Source organism: Microtus pennsylvanicus, chromosome 4, assembly GCF_037038515.1.
Source record: "Microtus pennsylvanicus isolate mMicPen1 chromosome 4, mMicPen1.hap1, whole genome shotgun sequence".
Taxonomy (NCBI): Eukaryota; Metazoa; Chordata; class Mammalia; order Rodentia; family Cricetidae; genus Microtus; species Microtus pennsylvanicus.
Genome location: NC_134582.1, coordinates 85,737,325 through 85,755,921, shown reverse-complemented (window position 1 = coordinate 85,755,921; position 18,597 = coordinate 85,737,325). Strand labels below are relative to the sequence as shown.

The window sequence follows — 18,597 nt, the reverse complement described above, 5'->3', positions numbered from 1 at the left end:
TAAGGGACTTACAAAGCACCCCATGGCATGGTCCAGCTCTAAACCACAGCAGCCCCGGGTCTGACTCCCTGACCCCAACTAAGTGAGCCCTATTGACCTTTCTTTATACAAACTCAAAAAGATGGATAACAGGAATAATTTTTATGGCTTATTTAGCCATCCGTTTAGACTATATGTGGATGAACTGGTTAATTAAAAAGTCGTGTTGGGAGGAACAAACGTGTGTTCATTACATAGAATGACCGCCATAGAGCAAGAGTGAAATTCTACTTAAAATTTTAAGTCATCTCCATTTCTAATAAAATCTAAATTCTCAGAGGCCGGCATGGTGAGATTATTGCCTGTAATCTCAGCTCTTGAGAGGCTAAGGCTGAGGCATCACTGGGAGTTTGAGGCCAACGTGGGCTATGTAGTATATTTGAGGCAAGACCCTGCTGTCTCAGAAACACCAAAAATAAATAAATAAATAAATAAATAAATAAATAAATAAATAAATAAACGAAACCTGACTCCTAAAGAGATTAAATGAGTAGCAACTGCTCTGAGAAGGAGCTGTCAGTGGAAACAAACCACAGGGCCCCCTGGTGCACAGCTGTAGTACACACAATGTAGGCAAGATTGTAGGTAGCCAAAAACTTCCAGTTGCCCCTGGGCTGCGTAGGACGCCTCTTGGTTTCCTGCCTACAGTTCATGGCTTTAAAAATGGAAGAGACAGCTGTTCCCAGGACAGTGACACCCATTTAGAAAGATTTATAGAACATTAACTTTCTTTAAAAAGTCTTTGTGCTAAATAAAAATAAAAAATAAGAAGTTCATAATCAAACATCTGCTCTCAAAATTCATCTTAATAGGCCTTAAAAGCCTCATTTGAGATTTTTGTGCTGCGTTCCTGCAACACAAGTGAACTCTTGCACCAGGAACACAGCCATTGGAAATCATAAATGTACCACTTGTCTTTTTCCTCTTAAGTGGCAAGCCATTGTTAGATGACCTTTATAGACGCTCTTTTTTAATTGTGCCCAGCCTGAAAACTCTGAGACCCTTAGGAGACTCCTCTCCCCAGCCTCTGAAAAAAGGTTAAGTCATTGTCTGGGGAAGGAGCCACTGCTGCTTTGCTAAGGTAAAGCCTGCCTTCCTCCAAGCCTCTACACTGAGATCCTCACCGCAGGTTCTCAGCATGGCTTTCTCCGCTAGACACGGGATTATGCAGTTGGTTTGTTTGTTTTTCTGGCACAAAGACTTTTTAAAGAAAGTTAACGTTCTGCAAAGCTTCCTAAATGGATGTCACTGTTCCGGGAACAGCTGTCTCTTCTATTTTTAAAGCCATGAACTATAGGCAGAAAACCAAAAAGCGTCCTACACAGCCCAGGGGACACCTGTAAGTTTTCGGTTACCTACAATCTTGCTTACATCATATACACTACAGCTCTGCACCAGTGTGCTCTGTGGTCTGTTTCCACTGATGGCTACTTCTCAGAGCAACATCCATGTCTCATCCCAGTCACGTGACCTCGCTCCCTTGGGTTCTGAGCGCTGAGATGTCTGGCTCTACACTGTGGCTCTCAAATGAAAGTCATTGTTCAAGTCAAACGTATTATGAAAGAATTTATTAATGAAAGCTTTCTTTGAACTGGGGCAGTAGCTCAGCCAATAGAGTACTTGCATGCATGAAGGTCTGAACTTCCCACCCCAAGGCCCGTGTTTTATGGCGGGGGGGGGGCGGGTGGAAGCCATGGAATGGGTAGGATTGGCAGTACGGCTCAGTGAGTAAAGGCACCTGCCGCCAACCCAGATGACCTGAGTTTGAGCTCTGTGATGCACTGAACAGAATTGGCCCCTGAAAGTTGTTCTTTGGCCTAGTCAAGGTTGATGGCTCCTGAAGAACAAAGCCTGTAGGGGGAGTGGGGAGAAGGAGGAGAGAAATCAAGGGAGAAACTTTGAGAAATACCCAGAATATCGTGTAATGTATTTAAGAGGACCATACCTCTAAGCATCCTATGGGTGCTTTGCACAGATCCAAAGCTCCACTCAAGGAATGAGTGGCATCTACATGCTAATATAGTAGTTTCCCAAGACCTCAGTAGCACCCAGCAGGGAAGGGAACCCTCTGCAGTGCCCTTCCCTTCAGGTTCCCAAGGCAGCACCTACCTCTTTGGAGACACTGCCAGACAGGCCCGCCCCTTGGCAAGCTCTCTGTCTGTGTCTGTGCACAGACCCAACTCAAATCCTGAAGAATGCAAAATCTGCCCCGGTCCAGTGCCCTGTCCTCTGAACTTTCCCCATCACCACCACCACCACCATCAGTGCCTACAGCCTCAGTTCCCATTGCTGTCAGTGCACACCCCAAGCACCAGGCCGTGGTGATCTTGTTCCCATCTAGTCTGGACCCCCAGTATTTCACCTTTCCTGTTATGGCTACCTTTCAAAGGTAGCATGCTGGGGATCGTTGACTTTCAATCTCTAGTCTCTAGGACATCAAGCCCACACCCCAGAACAACTTGAGTACTCCATCGGGTACGAGTGAGAAAGACCCATGAGGCACAGTGACCCACACCAATGACCCTTGCACTAGGAGGACTGAGGGAAGAGTAAGAGGATGAGGCTAGCCTGGGCTACATAGTATGACCCTGTCTCAAAAAAACTAAGTCAAGGCTATTGTTCCTCCCAATACTTAAATTACACATATTCTAAGTGGAAACCCATCGAAAACGCTATTTCATAAGGCAATCCATGCCTCTGGTCTTTGCTTTTTAATATAATATTTGTATTAGTCATTTGAGAATTTTATACATGCTTGCAATGTATCTTGATCATATTCACTCCCCACCACCACCACTCCTCTCCATAACTCCTCCCAGGCTCACCCTTTATCTCCCCATCCCCTCCCAACTTCTTGTGGACTTTAAACAAACAAACCCTAGAGTGGTAAAATGGCTCCTACGGTTGCCAAGCCTGATACCGGGTTCCGTTCCCAGGACTCCCCGTGACAGTAGCTGGAAAGAACCCATTCCTATAAGTTGTCTTCAAACTTCCACACGAGCCACATGGCAAACATGAGCACATGCATAAATAAGTAAGTGTAAATTTTTGTTAATAAGGCTGGATGTGGTGGTGAACACTTCTAGTCCCAGATCATCACGGAAGGTGGAGGCAGAAGGATCAAGAGTTCAAGGTCATCCTCGGCAACCTTGTGAGTTCCAGGCCAACGTGGGCTGCACGAGACCTGTCTCTGAAAAAAAAAAATCTGGATATAAATAAAGGATTTCTGTAAAGAAGACTTTAAAACACAACAGACATATGTAAAAATTATGCCTCTGGCCCTGGCTGCTAGTTTGTTATTGAATGCAAACGGCTTTTCAGAGTTCCTGCTTTCTTTTCTGCCAGGGGATTTCCGTACAGCCCAGGTGACATTGACCTATTTAGGGTTGATGTCAGTCCATAGGACAGGGTGGTTGTTCCCACACTTATTTCCACACTGCACTCAGATAGAGCGGTGGGCACACACAGGCACACACACACACAGGAGTGTGTAGTGTACCCTGCTTTCATTCCCCAGCTCGTGTTTCTGCCACACAGCCTGGGCTCAGGAGGTTTTAACAGATCCGTAGGTACTTCAACCATTACAATAGATGAGAGCCCTGGCATGGAGCTGGTGGAGCTGGCATATGAGCCCTGGTGCAGGTGAGTCCTGACTGAAAACCTTTGACACCTGAGAGTCCTTCCTCAAAGCCCCGCTCCCCCAGCCGGCTTCCTCTCTCCTTCACTGGGCATCGTGTGGGATGTCTTACTGGCTACTGCCCACTGGATGCCAGGTTATAGGAGGGCATGGAAGGCACTGAGGCTGTGGTCTGTAATGGCACAGAAAGAGAAGGCTGGCTAAGATAAGTTCCTCCCCTCCTGGGCTTCGGGGGCAGCCTGAAGAGATTGAATTCAGGGAAGGCCTAATCAGTTTGGTTTCAAGTCCACTGTTGAGTAAAGCCCCTGCATGCTAATTGCAAAGTAACCTTGGAAACCAGAGCCTGATACCCAGCGAATGATGTGGAAATGAGGCTGCACCTCAGAAGGGCACGTCCAAGGCAGCATCTCACAAGCCCCAGGCATCCTTGATTCGGGAGATTCTTATTTTCCACATTCATCTCCGTCAACCCTCTGTCCGCTGTCACCGGGCAAACCGCATGAATGTGTCAGCATCCCCAGAAGATGGGATGCGGTTTGTTATTGTTGTTGCTGCTGTGTCCTCTCCCAGCTCTCGGGCTCGGAGACTGAAGAGAGATGTGTTTCTAAGGCAGGGCCGGCTTCCTTTCTCACAAAACAGGAGCCCTGCAAAGCTCAAGTTTTCAGAGGTTGGGGGAGGGGCTGCTCCCCCTCTGACTGCAGGAATAATGACACAGTTATGAGAGAGTAATATTTAGTGGCTCTCGGTGTCTCTCACCAAGGCCTAGGATAGGGTTTGATGCGAAAAACTTGTCCTGCAAATCCTTTATTAGTCTGAGCAGTTCCTCAGCTTTCACCTCAGTAGCAAGATAGAAATCCTTTAGGATATTGGGAGAGGAAAAACTGGCTGCTCTCAGGAGCTGTGAAATCCTTTTCTGCTGGATCCCAGAATCCTGACAGAGTCGGGGTGCTCCTCCTCAGGAAACAGAGAAAGCAAAAGTGCTGCAAATCCCAGATCTGAAGAGGAGGCTTCAGCCTGCTGAGGCTCAGACACACGTTCTGAATGAGAGGAGAAGCTTTTCTCCTCCCAGCCATTCTGTGCTGAATAGAGATTATGTAAGAACTCAAAATTAGCTGCCTTAAGAGACGACCGAGGATTAAAATTTCCTGACTTTGACATCTCATAATACCAAGTTGTTTATGAAAATGATATTATGCTGTTCTCATTAGCATTTAGGGCTTATATAATGTTTCAAGTTTTGTATTTTTGGTATTGAAAACACACACACTGTTCTGTCTCTCCCAATTTCTTAGTTCTCCATTACATCCTATTTTGAGACAGGGCTTCACTATATGGTCCAAACTTAGCTCCATATAGTAAGCCCAGGGTTGTCTGAAACTAGTCATTCTCCTGCCTCAGATCCTGAGTAATGAAATTCCTGACATGTTCCACTACCCCGGCTCTGCCTCTTGAAATTTTAATTGGCTTCTTATTCCTTTTCATAGGTATATAGCCATATGTCAGTATTTACAAAGATTCTCCGTACATAAGAGTACTTGATGCTCTTCCAGACCCGAGTTCAATTCCCATGTCAGGGAGGTCACCACTGACTATAACTCCAGATTCAAGGAAGCTTCTATCAGTAGATACTCACACACTATTACATATACCCAAACAGACATATATATATATTCACATAAATAAGGCTGTTGCCTGTGAACCTTGACATTCGCAGAGCTGTCAGAGGGTCCCAGGTGCCTCTGGATCTGCCCGTCACCCAGGTCACAGATGGCAATTTGTTTGTCCTTGTTTGAGGCATGCGTATTCATGAAGCAAGTTCCAGAGAATTTTAGCGTCTCTTTACCTGCTCAGAAGTGCTCAAAAATGTCTGATAACTCTCTCTCTTTCTCTTTAGTGGTTGTGGTTTCCACTGTCCACAAAAAACAAAGTTAATTTTCTTATCCTTTGAACCACCTTTTCTCACCATTTTGTAGTCAATGCTGGTTCCATTTTGATCCAGAGCCTTGCACATGAATTTGGGACTGTGGACGTTTGCTGATGACCTAGTGGTGGGATTCCTACATATGCAGGGCGCACCCAACAGACTGTACGCTTCCAACACAGATCCCACCCTGATCCAGGGCCCTTCATACAGGCTTGCCATGCTTGGTACTGCCACTGGAACCTGGTCGGAGAGTCTTGACCCCCGGACAGAATCCCAGCCAGACCTTCAGTCTCAGCCAAGCTCCCATCATCTGTCTCCCACAGGGTCCTGTAGCATCCACAGCATCTGTGTTTTCCGTCCTCTCCTCTGGGCCTGGTCTCCCACCACCACCGCCACCACCGCCTCCTCCTGGGCCACCTCCACTCTTTGAGAATGAGGGTAAAAGTGAGGAGTCTTCTCCTTCTCGCTCAGCTTTATTCGCCCAGCTTAACCAGGGAGAAGCCATCACAAAAGGTAAGAACGCAAGTCCTCGAAGCTGGCTCCCTCTTCCTCTGGCTCTAGACTTGGATTCTCTAGGGCCCCCATAAAATGCACATCACTGCACCCCCATTAAGACACAGGGAGAGAGTTGCCTTTGGGAGGTGGGCACTCCAGGACATAGGCTCCATGGGCTACCACATGGACCAGCAAGAAGAATTCAGAGACTCTGGGTTCTCAGTTGACCAATGAGTGGTCCCTCCTTAGCTCCAGTGCTTCCCCACCATCCTCCAAAACTAAGTCATCAAGACCAAATGAAATAAGGTTGGTGAATGGTACTCCTGTCCTGCAATATGGCAATTAGTTGATTTTTTCGATGCAAATCCTTAAAATGTATCAGGATCAAAAGTACATGTATGCTAAACAACATAGTCACATTAACCAAACGGTGTGTTGTAGGTATTTCCCATCCCCTCCCTCCGCCCAACTAATAGGATTGAGGGTGTGGATGGGGCTGAGAGCTGAGAACTCAAACTTTCCCGATTTATCCCTGGCTCAGACCTGCTCTGCTGATCCTTCTGAAACTCACTTGCAAAGCAAAGGAATGGACTTCTAACTCTAAAGCTGCTTCCGGATTCTAAATACTACTTACTGGGGTATCATAGCCTTTTAAACTATACCTACAAAATTAGTTGGCTATGAGTAAGCCAAGAACCCTTTGGGGGTAAGATGGCTTGAGGGTTTGTAGGAATTTTTGTTTACTTTTTGTGGGGGGAGAGGAGTAGTCATTTATCTTCACTGTACCACCTTCTGTTTTAGTTTCTTTTCTATTGATTTCTATGCTATTATTCTGTTATATATTGCTATTATAAAATACCCTGATGTCAGTGACTCTAAGGGAGGGAAATTTTTATTTATTTATTTATTAAAGATTTCTGCCTCCTCCCTGCCACCACCTCCTATTTCCCTCCCCCTCCCCCAATCAAGTCCCCCTCCCTCATCAGCCCAAAGAGCAGTCAGGGTTCCCTGCCCTGTGGGAAGTCCAAGGACCACCCACCTCTTTCCAGGTCTAGTTAGGTGAGCATCCAAACTGCCTAGGCTCCCACAAAGCCAGTACGTGCAGTAGGATCAAAACCCAGTGCCATTGTTCCTGAGTTCTCAGTAGTGGGAGGGAAATTTCTTTGGAGCCCAGGTTACAGTCCCCCAATGTGGGATAGTCAAGGCAGGAACTTGAAGCAACTAGTCACATCCTTGTCAAGAGGAGAGAGAAAATAATCACACTCGTGCTTAGTATTCAGCTGGTTTTCTCTACTCTTTTATAGTCCAAAGTCCAAAACCAGGGCATGGTTTTGATGTCACCCATTTTTAGGCTGTTCCTGCATCAATTAAGGCAATCAAGACAACCCCCACAGACATGTCCACAGGCCAACCTGATCTAGACAGTTTCTTGTTGAGATTCTCTTCCCAGGCGAGTCTAGGTTAGGGTAAGTGGACAACTAAAACTAACCACCCACATTTCCTAGGGCTCCGGCATGTCACAGACGACCAGAAGACACACAAGAACCCCAGCCTGAGGGCTCAAGGACAAACTCGGTCTCCAACCAAAACCCACACGCCAAGCCCTACATCTCCAAAATCGAATTCTCCTCAGAAGCACGCTCCGGTGTTCGAGCTGGAAGGGAAGAAATGGAGAGTGGTGAGTCAGGCCCTTTAGAGTTTACTCTGATTCACATGACTAAACCGACTCTAAACACCTAAGCAGTGAAAACCACGTCCCAAAGACATGGGAACTCCTAGGTGATGTGCCATGACGAGAAAACCCTGGCTAGAGTGAGAAGCCAGGTGCTTCTGCGGGCTTGCAGGTTGTTTTCCAGTAGCTCCCATGAATTCTTTCCTTCTGCTTTCTAGAACTGTTTTTTAAAGATGGTAAAAGCGTGAATAACATTTACCATTAACCACCTTTAAGTACACATTACAGTGGTGTGGGGTGCGTTTACACTGTTGTATTTCCAGCCTCGGCATTCACCTCAGACGACCTTGCAGAACTCTACCCTCTACCCCAGTCACTGACAGTGTGTTTTCTTCCTAGAAACGTGACTACTGATTTCCGGAACTTTTAATCAGACAGAGGAGAAGCCATCACCACGTGGTGTTAGGAGTCTGTGCCTTGTGGTGAAGGACTGATTGTTTCATGCCCAGCCATAGGCCAATGCTGCCACCCCCTATTCTCAGGGTTAATTCTGTGAGCAGATCATAGATGCTTTGAATATGGATGTTAGCTAGAGTCTTTAAGGACCCAGAGAGCTTCCTTAAAGATGAAGGAACAACATCCCTGGAAAATTGGCAGGGCCTGGGTAGACACTGGAGCTTAGACCACTGTTTGGATGTCATCAGTACCATCTCCTGATGGACACAGCAGGGTCTGCTGCAGCATCAAGTGGAGTGTCAGCCTCCAGGTCTCCGTAGCAACCACACCTCTGCTCCAGCCCTGCCCTCTAGGAGGACTGCTAACATCTGACTCTTGGCAAACTGATAGCCACTTGTAAGCTGTGGTTCACCCACTTCCATAATTACAATTGACAGCTAAGACCTGGAAGTTTCTCCATAAGGAGAATGTTCTGGAAGAAAGCAGACTGGAAGGCAAGAATTCTGTCGAAGCCTCCAGCAGTGTCCACACTGAATGGGTTCAGCCTCTATCTTTTTGTCTGCGTTTAACATCCATGTCTGCCTTCCTTTCAGGAATACCAAGAGGACAAGAATGACCTTGTCATCTCCGAGACCGAGCTGAAACAAGTGGCTTATATTTTCAAATGTGAAAAATCCACTCTTCAGATAAAGGGGAAAATAAATTCCATCACTGTTGGTAGGCGAAACTAAGGTTGTGTGTTTGCTGTGATGAGCTGTGCTACAGAAACACTCTATGCTCGCTTACTGGAGCTTCCCTTTTTTCTTTTAGATAATTGCAAGAAGTTTGGTCTGGTGTTTGATAATGTCGTGGGCATCGTGGAAGTGATCAACTCCAAGGACATTCAGATCCAGGTGAGTGGGCTCTACAGCCATACTCTGTACTGCCGTGGCTTTGCATGGGCCACTCATCTTCCTGCAGGGGACAGAGGAAGGGGCTCATTCCTCATGTCCACCCAGAAGACACCCGATTCCTGTTCTTTCTAAACACAGCTCCATCGTCGCCTCTCTGGGGAAGCCCTGCCTTTACTCTCAATAGCCGTTAGTCTGTCTTTTTTTTCTTCTCCCTCCTATTTTGTACTGAAAGAACACATCTTACCATCTCCATCTTAGGGATGGCTAATGAGCTGGGGACGTAACTCAGCAACAACCGTGCGGCACACGTAAGACCCTGGGTTCTATCCACAGATCGAAAAAAGAAATCAAAGCCAGCTATACAACCTTTGGAGTTCTAAATACATTTAGCACCTGAATACCATATGCACCCAATAAATGTTGCCGAGCTCACGATTGGATGAGTCAGCTGCTATGGATAAAGGATATTGAGAGACAACCCTAGAATAATAATAGTCCCCTGCCAAAGGGGGTTTCTGCTATGTGGAAAATGGCCTTGAGGAAGAAGCGGGGGACATGTATAGAATGTATATAATCAGAAAAACAACCCAGGGAGTAGGATTGGAATTGAATTTTCAGGAACAAGAGAAAATCTGTACTCCTTTAGTAATGCTTACTTTATTAAATAGACTTTTGCAACATACAAAAGTCTACAGGACTTCTGACTTTGGGCCAAGTCCAACTTTTCTCACTGATTATACTATTGGCATATTGTTAATTACCCCTTACAATCTGGTGTTTCCTCATGATGACTGACAAAATTAGATTTCAGTTTTATAAATCTTTCTCTTTCCTGGACTTCTCTACATCCATGCTTTTAATTAGAACTCATTAAATTGCATATATAACATTTGTATATTTACCTTGTCATTTAAGAAATTGGTGTTGTTTAGGCCCACTGGATCTAATGTGTAAAGGAGCTGTACGTGCAAGACTGAGTGTATGCTCAAATATTAATGTGGGAGCTGTCATGAAAGTGGAACACTGGGGTCCCCGATACATCTTAGCGACATAGTGAGCCTGGCACACTCACTGAAGGACAAATTGGCACCATGTACTACTGAATACCCCATCCATAGCCTCTGGCTGAGTCATCGGGTGTTTGTGGCCATACAGTAAAGCTCTAGCCACAGGCTGAGGAAACATAACACATGATTTGTAGTGTCATGGTAATGGCAACAATAAAAAAATATATCTAAGTGTGCATCAACTGGCAAATGAATAAACAAGTCTTTCTAGTTGAATACTAGTCAATAGTTAAAATGAATGAACTGTACGTGCAGGCATAAAAACCAGGTGAATTTTTAAAAACAGGCAAATAAAGCCCTTGAGCAAAAGAGAAAGTGATAGGATGGCAGGGGCTGTGTGATATATCCAGTCATTAAAATATAGCAAGTGTGTGCAAACCAGTTCAACATGAAGCCTGACAGGTCTAGGTGCCCTCCTGTACGTTTCACCCAAAAGATAGATCATAAACAAAAACCAAAAGTCAACTATCAGAACAGCAAGGAGAGTAGTTACCGATGGGGAGGGAAGCAATAAGAAGGAAGGGGAGGGAAAGGGAGGTGGGAGACCGGCACTCAGAGGACTTCCAGTGATACTGGAAGACTTTGGTTCTCAAGAGGAAAGCAGAACAGAAATTGAGTGTGTGTTGCACACCTGTAATCCAGCACTTGGGAGGACTTCATGTAGTTAGAGGCCAACTTGATCTGTATAGCAAATCCCAGGCTAGCCCGGACTGCACAGTGAGACCCTGTTCAAACAACAAACAAGCCAACGTAATAAAGCCCGGTGTAACAGTGTACGGCTGGGCTCGCAGCACTTGGGAGGCAGAGGCAGGAAGAAGGGTCAGCAATTCAAAGCCATCCTTGGTCCCATTGCGAGTTCAAGGCCAACCTAGGCTATATAAGAAAGGAAGGGAGGGAGAGAACGAGGGAGGGAGCGAGAAAGGGAGAGAGGAAGGAAGGAAGGAAGAAAGGAAGGAAGGAAGGAAGGAAGGAAGGAAGGAAGGAAGGAAGGAAGGAAGGAAGGAAAGGGAAGGGAAGAAATTGTCAAAAACGCCGAAAAGGAAATAAGCCAAAATGTAACACTGATAAAGTTGTTGCAGGAAGTGTATGTATCTATTATTATTTGTTTCCATGCCTGAAAACTCTTGTACCATCTTTAAGGATGTGAACCTGCACTGACAACAGTGGCGGGTTCCCTGTGTAGAGAAATAGAAGAAGCGATTCAGAGACAAGAGAAAGATGTTTGATTGAACACTTAGTGAAATTTTGGGTGATCAAACCAAGAGAGTTCCATTACCTAGTTAAAGTGCCCATTAAATTGTTTCAAAAGGGCCTGGGCACCACCGAAGCAGAAATCAGGTCGCCTGCCTGGGGCTGAGGCCGGACCGCCTGGAAGTGGCCATTAGCGATACTTTTAGAATGATGGGACTCTTCTAAAAGTGGCTTGTGGTCCTGATCACACAACTCTAGTACATCTATGAAATAGCATCCAATTTTACACTTAAAACGGGTGAATTACTGTATATATTTCACTACAATCATGTTATTTTATAAAAAAGAAAAAAGCTAAAGTTCATGTAATTTGGCCTAGTAATCCTATTTTTGGCCAGATGGTCTAGGAAAATATTCAGATTGGAGAAGGCAGACAACAATAGTCAGTGGAAATTTCTTAAGTTGTTAGGAAGAAATAATACTCGTTAGTCAGCCCTCTAGGACGCATGGCAGTGGGGCTTCCCTTTGCTTGGCTGGTGGGATTCGTGGTGTTCAGGGCTGGAGTTAAATGCTTTTCATCATTGTAGCATAAGCAAGTCTAGAAATCATCAAAACAAGACTACGGGCACATTTTAAAACACATACATGTATAAACATGCACACACACATGTATACACATATCTGCACACACTATTTTATTTCAGGCAGAGCCCTGCTTTTACTTACCTGACCTTGAGCTACCCCGCTTTCTCTACCTTTCTCTCTGTCTGGGGTTCATTTCCAACTCAGTATCCAGTTTCTATGGAGCAAAAAGAGGAGAAAGAGAGAAGCATGGTGGCCAGGCTAGACACCCCACCCCCACCCCAAGGAATTCACTAGGGCACCTGTACTCCTGACACAATTTGTCCCTTTGGTTTGCAAACTAGCCTTTTCTTTGGGTTGAAAGGAGAGATGTCTTTATTGCTTTAATTACCATTACAAGAAGAAAACTTCTAGAGTTATAATAAGGTCTTTGGGGGAACCATATATCCCTGTGGACATTGGGGGGAGGGGCAGGTCTGGAAACTGATTGTTGGAGGAGAAATTCAAAACTGGTCTGCATTTTTACCGGACTTCGATATTTGTAAACAGTACAGGGCTACAAAGCGCCGCCCCCTCTCGCGCAGGGTCCTGGTTATCTATGGGAATGTCCTTGTGTTATCTATGGGAATGTCCTCCATTTGAGCTTGAAACGAATACGTTCTGAAATACCTAGACACCTTTCTCATTTGAACTTCACCTTCAGCCCCAAGATTCTTACTCAGCAAATGACTTGCATGAGAAGAATGGCAGAGTTCCCTACTTATTCTGGAGTTTGGGAACAATCTACTTGGCTTCTGTTCAAAATTAATCTTATTGTGCAGCGCCTGTGTGCATACTTGTTTCAGCCCCAGGCTCACAGATAACTGTCAAAACTTAAATTTTAAAGCAAATGAATCCTGTTTCTCTTATCGTGAAATCAGATACACATTTCAGAGTCACTAACCAGGTTGCCAGGCTTTTCTGAACGTTTTAGCTGCTGCTTCCAAATTAATCCCTTAATTTCATCTCAAGAAAGAGACCCTGAGCGTTTAGGATTCCGTCTTGTATAGTCCTTTCATTGTATCCCCAAATGACACCTATCCTGCTCATAGACAGAGAGAGAGAACACACTGCCCTGAGTCCTAAAACTTAGTTTAGCAGAACTCACTATAGCTGGAGGAATTCAGGAGAGTATCTGCTTGGGTACATGCTCATTTTTATTTTGTTGCTTTGGTCCCTTCCGCCCCGCCCCCCTTATTTCAGGTAATGGGGAGAGTGCCAACAATTTCCATTAATAAGACAGAAGGGTGCCACCTGTACCTCAGTGAAGATGCGCTAGACTGTGAGATCGTGAGTGCCAAGTCATCTGAGATGAATGTCCTGATCCCTCAGGGTGATGATTATGTAAGTACCTTCCAGAAGCCTGTCCAGAAACGTCACGTGTCACGGTCACATTAGCATTCTTGGAGAGTGGCTCGTCAGCTACTCTCTAACAAGCATCATCTGTAGACAGCTTCACAGGCCGGTAAGGGAAATGGAGAAGCACCTTCCGTGTGGCCCCTCTCCTGTTAGCTCCTGCGTTTGTGTCTGGAGACTTTTTGCTAATCATTACTGGAATGAGCCAGCTCTTTGCGCCTGAGGTCCTTTTCTGTAGGACTAAATGTTTTCCTTTCCTCTGATGGAGGTAAACAAATGAGGAGAGATGCTTTGGGGGTTGCGAGGAAGGGAGGAGAAGGAGTACACCTTCCTGCTTCTGAAGCCAAAAATGTTATGATCCTCTTAACATAAGGATCTGCTGGGAAGCTTGATAGAAAGGTGGGCTCCAAACCCTGGAAAAACCTAGGGCTGGATTCAGGAGCCTCACAGTGGGGCTCGGAATCTGGGTTCTTCATGTACGCTATGGGGGCACGCGTGGCAGAGGAAAACGTCAGATGTCAGTCCTTGCCTTCCACTTCATTTGAGACAGGGTTTCTTGTTCACTACTGTCTAAGCCACAGTTCTAGCTTCTGTGAGTTATCCTCTCTCATCTCATGTGAGAAGGGCTTAGATTGCAGGCGTACAACGTCACAGGTGTGCAACATAGCATCTGCTTTATGGATGGGTTTAGGGGCTTCAAACTTAAGTCCTCCTGCCTAGACAGACAAGTACCTTGCTCATCTCCCCAGCCCCAAAATCATGTTTCTCAGCAGGCTCCCAAGTAAGTTCTTATACTATCAGCCCATGGAATTCCTCATTTGGAAACACTAGCCCAAGTAATTCAGCCAGAATTTTCTTTCTTCACATCTCCCCAGTGAAGCAGCTTCTAAAGGAAGCTTCTCTCAGAACCACAGCTTCACACGTTAAAGCTGAGTGAGACTGAATACATTCCGTTTCTTTGGAGTCTGAAGTATGGCATCTCAGTTTGCGGTTGTTGCTGCAGGGAAGCAGGAGGAGAAGAAGCACATGGAGAATGCTAACTGTGTGAGGCAGGAGGAGGCAGCAAACCAAGAGCTTTAACGAGCATGCCTTGCGGAGAGGGGCCATGCCAGCCAGATGGGTCAGTTAGCAGCTCTCTCAAGAGCAGTCAACAGACAGGTTGATTTCCTTAAGCAGAGATTATCCACACCCATCCAGGCTTTCTTCAGCTCTACCACACATGCCACATGCTGCAGCCTAGAGTTCCTCATCTGGTTTCAGGCACGATATTTTGCAAACAATGGACATTGATTCGCCACTTTGGGTACAGAGACTGACTTTAGGGTGGACAAGCATTCCCTCTTGGTCTCTCAGTCAATACAGACGGGGAGCGGAGTAGAACAGCTGACTATATACTGAGCCGTCCCTGGTCTTTGTAGGTATGTAAGCAGAACGTTCAGCTGTAGGGGAACTGTACCAACCATGACAAGCAGTGGGGTTTGGGTGAGCACTTGAGACTCATTGAGCTGGTCTCTGAGCCTGCTACCAGGCATCTGCAATTGTTAAAGATGTTCAGGTGGATTCCATTATGGAGCCCAGATGGAGACCCAACAGCTTAAAGAACGTCTATAATCAAAGCCTAAGCTTTTGTACTGAAAGGTAGTCTTGCCTGTTTGGGTCAATGGTATTGCTCCCTCAAGTTGTTGGATCCTCTTTACACATTTTCCAGCCGGAGGTGGGAGGGAGCAGTGCAGACCCTGCCTTGGATGTTAGAATGTCGGACAGTGGGCATGCTTCATGCTGATAGAAACCAACCTCCCAGAGAAGAGCGGTGGATGTATCTGTGTCTTTGATGCTGCAGCATCTTACTATCAAAGGGCCTCTTCATGATGGCACATGCACCTAGCATACAGTAGACCGTGGACTCCGTGCCCAACTTGAGGTCTGTAGCATACCTGAGAACAAAGCCAAGGCTTTGGTTACACTTGAAGAAGAGTGCCAGAAGCATGCATTAGATCATTCAAGATATTTCTACTGTAGGTTAAAGACCAAGACATACATTTATAGTCTTAGTACTTGGGAGCTTGAGGTAGGAGAATCATGAGTTCAAGGCCAGCTGGGGCTACATAGCGTAAGACCCCGTATCAAAAATCACTTGATTTTTCTATTGAAGCTCTCATTCTAGAATTCCTTCATTATTGCAGCAAAATAAATAAATAAATCACTTCTCAAGACTGTACAGGAAGTCTAGTGAAAATAGAGAAGCTAGAGCTGAGGGGCATGAGTGAGTGAGTGTGTGTGTATGTGTGTGTGTGTGTGTGTGTGTGTGTGTGTGTGTGTATTCTCATGCCCGAAGAACACTTTTACAGTGTCTCAAAGAATAGACAAGTTGCCGGGCGGTGGTGGCGCACGCCTTTAATCCCAGCACTCGGGAGGCAGAGGCAGGCGGATTTCTGTGAGTTCGAGGCCAGCCTGGTCTACAAGAGCTAGTTCCGGGACAAGCACCAAAACTACAGAGAAACCCTGTCTCGAAAAAAACCAAAAAAAAAAAAAAAAAATAGACAAGTTTGGGCTTCATTCACACACTGGTGTCCCCTGAGAGTTTGATGACCAGAGCTTCTTACTCTCTTCCCCAGCCCTGCTGAATCAGAATTAATAAGATCATGGAATGATTCAGGGCATGTTCAGGTTTGATGGAGAACAATGGCTAAGAAAGACTGGCTGGGCTTATACACTGACTGTTCTGTTCATTGGTGCTGCCATCCCAGGCCAGTTGCTGAACATCTCATCTCAAGCCTCCACTCCCTGCAGGTGGCATCTCAGTAGCACCAAGTTCATGAGGCCTTTGGAGATCACCTGAGTTTGGTGTCTGGTTCTCATAAGAATGCCTACTTTGGGCTTGGGGTATAGCTCACTTGTAGTATTTGCCTTTCATGAACGAGGCCCTGGGTTCTACCTCTGGCATTACCTTAACCCTCGGCCATGCCTGTAATCCCAAAACTCAGGATCAGATGTTGAAAGTCAGCCTCACTCAAGTACATAGTGAGTTCAAAGCTAGCCTGGCTGCGTGAGATCTGTCTCCAAAAGCAAGCCTGGCTCTTTGTAAATACAGTCAGGACGACCCCGGCATGCAGTCACAGAACACGTGGGTCTGCATGTGACTGGGACCTCTCAAAAGGTGTAGATCGGGATTTGATGCAGTTTTTCTCACCTACCAGATGACATCTGTCAGCCTTCCACCCGTTTGCAAAAGGAAGCTTTCATGTAAATAACTCTGTCTTCTCGACTTCTTCCAGAGAGAATTTCCAGTTCCTGAGCAGTTCAAGACCGTATGGGATGGATCCAAACTGGTCACCGAACCTGCAGAAATCATGGCCTAACCTGCAGGAGCTGTCCTTCCCTGAGTCTCCTCTAGCAAACAAGCAGAAGCAAGCAGCTGCTAGGAACTAGACGTCACCCTTGCCCCTGCCTCTATGTCAGCCTCCCGCCGTTCTGTGCTGTGGAAGCGGTGTCTTTCCTGGCTCGCTTTTGTGGGCATTCGGAAATATTTAGCATTGGATCATGATTTGTGTGTGATTTTAATTCCACATGAGCGCAGCAGAGTTAAAGGAGAAGGAATTCTGTTCCCGTCGTATCCTGAACACCGTAACTGATAAGTAAGATCCCTGCTCGTGTCTTTGCTTAGGTTTAGCTGCTAGTTGAAACATGAAGCCTTAGAGAATCTATGTGTGTTTTCACCTTCTGGACAAGCTTAACATGATGAAATAGTCTCGTGCCCTGAAAAGTATGACTCTATTTTTAATTTTTACACGTTCACCTTTATCAGTGTGACTGTCCTGTCAGCATGAACACATACTTCAATCCATGTTTTTATAAACACACACACACACACACACACACGTACACACACGCAGGAAATTCCAAGGACCAAACTCGGTTTCTTGGTCCTGGGAAAGACAATATACCCTTTGCAATTTCAGAAAAACAAAAGAAATTCTAACTTTTCACCTTAAATATTTCCCACCGCAGCCCCTGAAAACTCTTATTTGTCTGACCGTCCTGAAGCCAGAGGGCGGGAGGGGGCGCGGTCCTCATTGCGCTTTATAACACCTCGCGGCTCTGCTCCGAGAATGGCTCAGCCTTTGCTTTCCAGTTTCCAAGTCGCTCATGTTAGCCGATGCCCCATACAGTCTCTAATGCTTGTTAGAGATCAGCTCCTTTTCCATCCACGAGGCTCGCCATGCTGAACGCCAGAGAGCCAGGCGATTGCTTCTTGCACTGGCGTTGTTTGGCCCCGCTCTTCTTCTCTAGTCTTGGTAGTCTGTGCTTCTCCGCATCTTCTCTGCAGTTTCTTGGGTCATATTGTAGCATGACGCTTTCGGAACCAATAGGAGCGCCTAGATTGTGCCGATGAAGGCCTTTGCATATCATTTTCATTTTTTGAATAGCTTCTATATCCATATAGTATTCAGATCACTGATGTTCGTGTATCAAAAAGTTTTGCTATAAAAGTTCTGTCCTTACGAATAATGTTGTGGCTTTAGTAAATATCATTTTTGAACAGTAAACTTATACTAAGTAAAAACTAATTGTTTAAATACTGAGATGAATTCTGGGTGGTTTCGTTGGTTGTTGCTTGCCTGCTTGCTCGTTTGTTCATTTATTTGGGGTCATCCCCGGATACAAAGTGAGACACTGTCCAGAAAAAAAAAGGTTACAGGGCCAGCGAGAGCTCAGGGGATGGAGGTGCCTAATGTCAAACCTGACACCCTGAGCTTGACCTCCAGGAACCATGTGGTGGAAGGAGAGAGCTGACATATGCAATTTGTCCTCTGTCTCTACATGTACGTCCATGAATATGCATGCCAGTACACACACACACACACACAGTGCACACATAAGCAAAAACAAAATTACTTTTAAAAAGTCAATATGTAACTGGAGACATGGCTCAGCAGTTAAGAGCTTTTCTACTATAGTAGAGGACCCAGGTTCTATTCCAGCACCCACATGACAGATCAAACCACCTGTAACTCCAGGTCCAAGGGATCTGACATCCTTTTCTGGCCTCCGTGGGCATCCGCATGCATGTAGTACTCTTGCATACTCAGTCACTTGCACACTCAGTCACACACATACACATAAACTTAAATGTTTTAAAGTGAAAACAAAAATCACTCTCAGAATGCTACATATTAGCATTTAAATGGCCTTATCTGACCAGTTTTTTAAAAAGAAAATAAGTGGCCGAGAGTCAAGCATCAAGG

General features: G+C 45.6%; 1 protein-coding gene across 4 annotated transcripts in view; it reads left to right on the top strand.

Annotated features, from left to right (window-relative positions):
* Positions 1–17,934, top strand: part of Cap2 (cyclase associated actin cytoskeleton regulatory protein 2) — a 140,191-nt gene extending 122,257 nt beyond the window's left edge. For all 4 annotated transcript variants that reach the window (XM_075969759.1, XM_075969760.1, XM_075969761.1 and 1 more), the window contains 6 exons: positions 5,924–6,113; positions 7,601–7,773; positions 8,817–8,940; positions 9,034–9,116; positions 13,199–13,339; positions 16,627–17,934. In XM_075969759.1, the coding sequence (XP_075825874.1) occupies positions 5,924–6,113; positions 7,601–7,773; positions 8,817–8,940; positions 9,034–9,116; positions 13,199–13,339; positions 16,627–16,710 (795 nt within the window). In that variant the 3' untranslated portion in view covers positions 16,711–17,934. The remainder of the gene's footprint in view (positions 1–5,923; positions 6,114–7,600; positions 7,774–8,816; positions 8,941–9,033; positions 9,117–13,198; positions 13,340–16,626) is intronic.
* The last annotated feature ends 663 nt before the right edge of the window (positions 17,935–18,597 follow it).